The 8490-nt window shown below is 40.2% G+C and overlaps 2 protein-coding genes across 2 annotated transcripts in view; both read right to left on the reverse strand.

Annotated features, from left to right (window-relative positions):
- KIF24 (kinesin family member 24) overlaps window positions 1-8342 on the reverse strand; it is a 70815-nt gene extending 62473 nt beyond the window's left edge. Inside the window, exon 1 of the mRNA XM_069101897.1 lies at window positions 8147-8342. The gene's annotated coding sequence lies outside the window, so the exon portion shown is untranslated. The remainder of the gene's footprint in view (window positions 1-8146) is intronic.
- LOC138172202 (large ribosomal subunit protein eL21-like) lies at window positions 2013-3616 on the reverse strand. Its single transcript, XM_069101889.1, has one exon. It carries the CDS (start codon window positions 2598-2600, stop codon window positions 2052-2054), a length of 549 nt encoding a protein of 182 aa, XP_068957990.1. The 5' UTR covers window positions 2601-3616; the 3' UTR covers window positions 2013-2051.
- Window positions 8343-8490: the final 148 nt, after the last annotated feature.

Consider the following 8490-nt stretch of genomic DNA (forward strand, 5'->3'; position numbering starts at 1 on the left):
CTGATTTTTTTTCTTTTCTCCTTTAAAAAATTATTGGTCATTTGGGATGGCCTTCTATGAAGGGATATGAGGTGGGATACAGGAGAAATTTTGAGATATAAAAAAATATAGCAATAAAAAAACTTTTTTTTAAATGTCAGATTTTGTGTTAGGAGTAATGTTCATTAAACAGAAATAATAAGAAATTTTAGTCCAACTATGATAGATGAAAAGGCAAGGAATGTGTAATACAAACCATTTTTCTTCATGAAGGAATTAGTTCTTTATCTCAAATATAACTAATACTTCTATTTATAAGATACTGACTCAGTAGAAAAGACAACTGATAATAGACAACTGCCTAAGACAACAGCTGTGAAAGTACTGGAAATATTCAATATGTAACTGAGTTCTCATAAATATCTATGGATTAGGCTATTGATGTATATTAAATAAAATCACATTCCTTCTCTGAACTTTGCTTGTAAGGGTACATCCCTAAAGAATCTTTGAAAGGCTGCTTTATTTTGAAACTGATAAGGCAATTTTAAATGAGTTTACAGTCTCTTATCTTAAGTTTTTTTTCTTTACCTTAATTATACTGAGTCAAACCATGATGAAATTAGATTTATGCTGTTCAGGTAGTAAAAATTATTAAGAGAAATGACATAAAATAAAGTATACATATATAGAGTTCAGCCATATTAAAATAGAGTAGACCTTACTAACTCTAAATAGAGAAATTTATTTTTTACCTATTTCTCCAGAACAGGATTAAGTTTTGATTTGATGGATTTGCTTTTTTTCTTGTTTTTTTTTTGTCCTGTTTAGTGTTATTCTACATCTTTCCTAAAAACAATTATAACTAGCTCTGTAAGAAACATTCCTCTACATGTCATTATTATTTTGTATTTACAGAGTACTTTTTCCCCATGATGTAACAGAAAGAGGATTTAAATGGGAAACTGAGACCTAGGTTTTAGTCCCTAACTCAGTAACTCACTGGATGACCATGAGCAATTTACTTCTGCTTCTGGGCTTCAGTTGTTCATCTGTAAAATGAAGGTGCAGTCCAGAGAATCAAAAAGGTCCTTCTTTCTCTAAGATGCTATGATTCCAAGACAAACACATTTTCTACATTTTTATTTAAAAATTATATTTAGAACCAATTTTATAATTTTTCATTAACTTTTGGATTCTTCTAATCAGCAAATGAGATCTATAACCCATAATAGATGTTGCTTCAATGACATTTCTTAGAAAGGGGAATATTCATATCAGCAAAGTAATTTAAATTTTAAAATTTCCTCAGGGCAGCTAGGTGATGCAGTGAATAGAGCACCAACCCCAGGAGTCAGGAGGACCTGAGTTAAAATCTGGCCTCAGACACTTAACACTTACTAGCCATGTGACCTTGGGCAAGTCACTTAACCCCAACTGCCCTGCCTTCCCCCCTCCAAAAAAAAAAAGCAAAAGAAAGAACAGGTTTCCTCTAGAAAAGAATATTTTTAAAAGTTCTTCACTTAAGTTCTTATCTGTTACCATGTCAGACCACACCCATTTATTAAGCATCATTATGTGTCAGGCATTGTGCTAAGATCTGGGAATACAAAGGAAAGCAACAACTATGAAGAAACAAGATCTATGCAGGATAAATTGGAGATGACCAGCAGAGCCAAAGCACTAGTATTAAGGGAAATCAGGAAAGGCTCCTTGTAGAAGGCGGTAATTTGGTTTGGACTTAAATGAAACCAGAGAGGCCAGGATACAGGAATGAGGAATGAGAAAATTCTAGCTATGGGGGACAGTCAGTGTAGCCAGAGACTGAATCTCTTTTGCAAGGAGCAGGAAGGAGGCCAGTGTCATTGGACTGCACAATGTGGAGGTGAGTAGGATGTCAGAAGACTGGAAAGGTAGAAGAGGACCAGTCTATAAAGGCTTTGAATGTCAAAAAAAGACATTTTATATTTGGTCCAGAAGGAATAGGGGAGAGCTGGAGAAGAATGAACTGGGGATAACATAGTCAGACCTGTGTTTAGGAAGATCAATATGACAGCTGAGTGTAGGCTAGACTATGGCGGGAAGAGATTTTTTTTTTTCATAATCCAAGATTTTTTTATTGTTCTTTTTGTAGTCACTAATGCCATGAATTCATAGGGGATTGGTTCCAACAGCTCAGGTTCCTTGCCATTGGTTCTCACCAAGTGTGCTTCTCTGGGTGGAGCAGGCTGGCATTTCAGTTGAACCCAAGTGCCTTTTTCTTTGGCTTCCTTCTTCTTCTGATCATTTTCCTTTACCCGCTTCAGGAAGCTATCTCTGCTCTTGGAATGCTTAATATGCTCAATATGTACATGAATTCTTTTGGCTAGAATCTTGCCCTTAACCTGTTTGTTTACAACAATGCCTACAGCATGCTGAGTAACACTATAGACCGGTCCAGTCTTGCCATGGTAACATTTGTGGGGCATTCCTTGCTGAACTGTGCCCATACCCTTGATATCTACAATATCACCTTTCTTGTACATTTGCACATAAGTAGCCAAAGGGACAACACCATGTTTTCGAGAGGGCCTAGAAAACATGTACCGTGTCCCTCTCCTTTTTCCTTTTGTGTTCGTCATTTTGGCAACTCACTGGAATATGGCGGAGCCGGCGGAAAGCATGGGAAGAGATTTGAATGAGGGAGAATAACCAGGAGACAACTGCAATACTTCAGCCTTGCACCAGGGAGACAGCAATATTAGAGGAAAAAGGCTAGAGTATGTGAGAGACTGAAACATAGTAGATACAGAAGCAGGAGTGTGAGAATGAAGCTGATGCCAGTTTGGGAGCTGAAATTAGAGGACAGTAGTATCTTCCACAGTAACAGGGAAGACAGAAAATGGGGAGGGCTTAGTGGGGAAAGATAAGCTCAGTTTTGGACATGTTGAGTTTAAAATTTCTATGGTATATACAGTTTGAGATATACAATTAGGATGTGGAGATGTGAGACTGGGGGTCAGGTGAGAGATTAGGACTGGATCAGTAGATGAATAGATATAATTAAATCCATGGAAGTTGATGAGAATGACAAACAAAATAGTATAGGAGAGAAGAGGGCCCACAACAGAGGCTTGGGGGGCACTCATGGTTAGTGGGCATTACCTGGATAAAATTCCAGCAAAGGAGAATGAGGAGTGGTCAGATAGGTTGGGGAGAACCAAGATAGAGCAGTGTCATAGAAACCTAGAGAGAAACAAACAGAACTCAGAGATTCACAGTATCAATAGAGAGGTTGAGAAGAATGAGGATTAAGATTTAATTTAATTTAATCAAGCCATTGGCATGATTAAAAATCACTGATAACTGGAGACAGGAATTTCAGTTGAATGATGAGGTATGAAGTCAGACTAATAATTTGTGTAGTAGCTTTATCATCTAAGCAACTTTACCACACCTTTATGAAGTAGGCAAAAATTATCCCCATTATGCAGAAGAAGAAATTTAGGCACAAAGACATTTATATAATGTTAAGCATGGCTAAATATTTTTCCATTATCTTGGGGACACAGTCCTAAAACTAGCTGCCACTAGTTTTGGCCCATAAGATCTAAATCTAAGCAACTAGCTGAATATATAAATACAACCAAAAAAAAAAATCATTCTTCTTCTTTACTGGCAACATCATTCAAGAGTCCTTCAAATGTTAAGCTGAGAAGTTTGCATTTTATGCTAGAAGCAATAGGGAACCACTGAAGCTTCTTAAGTAGGGCAGTGAGTGATATGACCTGGACCTGTGCCTTGGGAAAATTATTTTGGCAGCTATGTGGAGAATGGGTTGGAGAAAGGAAAGACTGGAAATGGAGAAACTAATTAGGAGGCCATTGCAATAGTCCCAGTAAAAGGTGATAGGGGCTTGAAGTGGGGTAGCAGCTATAAATGGAAGAAAGGAGACAGATGCAAGTGATGTTGTAAAGGCAAAATTGACAAGATTTGACAAATTATTAGTGAAGCATGAGACACAGATGGAAGAGTGGATGGACTTCAATTTGAAAGTTTGGGTTATTGGAAGTAGGTGGTACTCTCTGCAGAAACAAGGAAGTAGGAAGGAGTGGATTTGGTAGAAAAGAAAATGAATGCATTTTGTGCATATTAGTTTGGAGAAGTTGATTAAGATCCACTAGGAGGCAGTTGATGATGAAGGATTAGAACCCAGAAGAGAGATTAGAGATGTATATTGTATACAGACTTGAGAATCATCTGCAGAGATGATAATTAAACCCATAGGAACAGATGAGATCACCAGAAAAGATGTGGTAAAGAGAAAAGATGGCCCAGGATGGAGCCCAAGGGATGCTCATACATAACAGGCTAGAGAAGGAGAATGACCCAGTAAAGGAGATTGCAAAGGAGCGGTCAGATGATGAGTAGGAGAAAAACAGGGAGAGGAAATGGCATAGGCCACCAAGAAGAGTAGCAGATGATGCACTTTACAGTTTGCAAAGTGTTATTACACATATCTTATTTAATCTTCACAACCATCCTATAAGGTAGATAAGACAGGCATTCTTCTCCCCATTTTATAGAAGAGTTTAGTTGACTTGTTTACAGTCAACTAAGCAACTTTCCGACCTGGGATCTGAACCCAAGTCCAGCAGTCTTTCATTACACTATTCTGCCTTCAGTTTATCAAACACACAAAGGCATTTGACTCTTATAACTATAGTAAGCAAATGTGACTGCCCAGAGAAATTCTAGGAGATCCAAAGAATTCTTTGATAATTTGAGAATTAACAAGAGCTATGGTATCCTAACACACTGCCCATAAGTAATAGACCAAATTAAACAGACTTGGTATGGTAAGATTGAAATTAACATATGAGATGCAGTGTGGCATCTCATAATAAGAAATGGAGGGCCAAGAAAACCATGTGACCATGATCAAGTCAATACTTCTCAATGCTACAAGCAGCTTTCTAAGAGTCTAAGGTACAAACTGCCAGTCTATTTTGGAGTCCTCCATATTTTGAAATCACAGGCCCATATTGGTCAGGAATACAAGGATACACTTGTTTGCTTACTCTTCTGGCAAACTCTTTCAATTCAATAAGCCAGAAACATAATCAGAGCCATAGGATCATAGACCATAGCTAGAAAGGCCTCAAAGACCAGTTAGTCTACCACTCTTCCCATCATTGTCCAGATGAAAACTGAGGTCCAAGGAAGTTAAATAAGTCATTCCATAAGTTCACGGGATCTAGCTAGAAGAGACCTCAGAGTCAAAATTTAAAAGTAGGAGATCATTCACTCATAATACATTCAATAATTTTACTCTGTATAAATTATGAACTGTTTGTCAAGCCAGTAGGATACTGATAGGCCTGGAAATGATTGAGATCTTGTATTAACTCTTTCCAAAGCAATACTATAGACAGCTGAATGAAGTTCATCAGTAATTGAAAAAAAAAAAAAGGTAGCAGTGAATTAACCTGAATAGTATAGTATTGTGATGCACTTACCGAAAAAGTAGAAGAAAAATTAGGCCTATGTATCTCAGGCCTTGTGGAAAGCTAAGAGTATGGTCCCCACCTGATGATAAATTCCAGATGAAGCTGAAGGTCAGCAGCAGTGCCCAAAATGTTTTAATACTGAGACAAAATTACATGCTGGCTTTTAAAATAGTCTTATCAATGTGACTTGTGAGCCATGCATTATAAAGCATAGCAAAATCATTAACAATGAGGTCATGAAAAACAGCTAGTCCGTCGTCACTGAAGTGTTCTTCCCTGCAACATATCCCTCTACTTGATTTTCACATGAGCATTGGGAACCTAAACAGCTATTATGTAAGCTGAGGGAGGGACACTATATGTAACACATACATGAAAAAAATGCTTTAAATATCTTCTGATGTGACATAAATTATGGACAGCTAAGAAATAACAGTATTAGACTCATTAAGCCAACAGCATTTCACAGTGGGACAATCTCATTTTAAGCGAAGACATCAAGCCAACTGTAAGGCATCTACCATACTGAATAGGCTGCAGTCTTCACCATGACATGGCAAGGAAAGGTCAGTTTGAGACTCTTCATGTCTATCTGTATATGTGGATCCAACAATGACATCATCTTAATATGAAGGTAAATCATGCATTATGCACAGTGGAATAAATTATTTATATTCCTGATTGCCAGGGTTTCAGTACCAGCAGTCTTGTTACAAGCCTCTTAATTTGTATTTTGAGAAGTAATAATTGCCCTCCTAGCTCAGACTAATTACTTAGTGAATACTCTGTTTCTGATAGTAGAAAAAAGGTATGTTCCATGGGAGAGGTAGTTTCCCTCCATCACCTCAAATATCCACAGAAGCAGAGCTGGAAAAGCTTCAGCAGCCATCTAGTGCCATACATGCCCATACAGGAATCCCTTTGCAACAACTCCAGTAACATGAAGATCTGCAGATATTCTAAGGGGGAAATCCACTACCACTCCATCCATGTCCCTGGTTTCAGTTGCCTTATCTGTAAAACGAAGGGACTAGACTAAGTGACATCTGAAGTCCTTTCCAGCTCAAAATCTATAATCCAATGGTCTCTCAAGGCAGTGCAATTCACATCTGGATATTTCTGACTGTTAAGAAAGGTTTTCCATGCATGAAGACTAAAAGCTTGATTTCTTGTGAAATGCAACCTGGCCAATTGCTTTTGCATGTCTACAACCTCTTTAGCACCACAGCTACTGAAGGCCCAGGAAAGAAAGTTCTTACCACCAAAATCCTTAGCTCTTGTCAAATGGTTCAATATCAGAAAGACGATTTTATCAATGGAAATGGAATTAAAGAAGATTCAATACCATCTGCATTGCTCCTGTATCCTAAGGATCGTGGAGATGTTTCTCCTAACAAGCAGCTGAAAATGTGTTAGAGCCAGTCATTGGGGCAGCTAGGTGGTGTAATGGATTGATGGCCTGTCTTGGAATCCAGAAGACCTTAGACACTTTATAGTGTGAACGCTGGGAAAGTCACAACTGCTTGCTTCAGTTTCCCCATCTGTAAAATGGGAATAATAATAGCCCCTACCTCCAAAGATTGTAGTGAGGATCAAATGAAGATTTGTAAAGCACTTAGCATACTGCCTCTGGCACATAGTAAATTCTTTATAAATGTCAGTTGCTATTATTTTTAGTCTCATTACAATGTGAGTTCCTTCAGGTCAGGGAGTCTTATTTTCTATTTGTATCCCTAGTTCATGGCCCAGAACTTTGCACACAGTATTTTAGCATTGCTTTTTATTTCATTCATACATTCACTGATAAGAATGGCATACCTTGGGGCGGCTAGGTGGCTCAGTGACACTGGCCCTGCAGTCAGGAGGACCTGAGTTCAAATCCGGCCTCTGACCCTTAACACTTACTAGCCATGTGACCTTGGGCAAGTCGCTTAACCCCAACTGCCCTCCAAAAAAGAGCAAAAAAAAAATGGCATACCTTACTTAATAAGTTGCTATAAATTTGCATATTCATTAATTTATCCAAACCCTTTTCCAAGCAATTAACAAGTTTCATTTTTATGTGTAGCATAAAATCTCTTTATGTAAAGCATGAGTCTCATGCTTCCTTCTCCCTAAAGCCTAGATGAAACTACTGAAGAGTGAGTTTTGATTAGCGGAAGAAAGGGAGGGGTATAATTTTTGGACCCCCAGTGCCCTTGGTAAAGGTCTTTCAGCGCGTGGGTCTCCGGATAGCCAGGGCGTCTTTTACCTCTCTGGCATCGTTAGCGCTTAGCACCCACCTGTCCTGACCCCTAGCAGGCGCTTAATCAACGTTTATGGACCGAAAGACGGCGCTGGAGGGGAGGGGCTAGAAATAAAGAAAGCGGTGGAAAGGACTTCACAATAAAGTTTGTCGACTTCATGAAAGTGCTCTGAGAGCCTTACACCCAACTCTCCTATTCCTGCTCTAGCTTCCTACGGGGAGCCGGTCCCTCCTTCTCCCGAGCTTCACGGGCCCTTCCAACCGCCCTACACCTGGGGCCTCGCGGCTCCCTCCCTTCCCTCCGGAGCCCCACGCAGCCCCCTCCATCCCTCTCCTCAACACCCTAGTACCCCGCGAGCGTCTCCCGGGTCCCCTCCAACCACCGACTCCCACCGCGTCTCCCCACCTCGGGAACACTGTTCCCCTCTCTCACCTACTGAGGCATCCGAAGCTTTGACTCTTCCTGCTGGGACACTCCGGGATACTGCCCCTAGTGACCCAGAGGTACGTCAACAAACCGGCCCGCCGAGAAGGTGAGGCCGCGTCCCCATGGCAACACCGCCAAGCATCCGTTCGAACCCCGCGCCGACTCCCGCGCGCACCGGCCAGCTCCGGGAACCCACCAATGGGAGCCCTGGGAGGAGGCGGAGGGAGGGAGCGGGCCGAGTCGCCCTACCCTCCCTGCTCTTAGACCAATCAGAAGCTACTAGGAGACAGTGGGTGAAGAAGTAACAATTCTCGACGAATCTCGAAGCAATAACCTCTCTTTCTCAGTGG

Source organism: Petaurus breviceps, unplaced genomic scaffold, assembly GCF_028583685.1.
Source record: "Petaurus breviceps papuanus isolate PSGF00001 unplaced genomic scaffold, PetGlider_PUasm1.0 520, whole genome shotgun sequence".
Taxonomy (NCBI): Eukaryota; Metazoa; Chordata; class Mammalia; order Diprotodontia; family Petauridae; genus Petaurus; species Petaurus breviceps.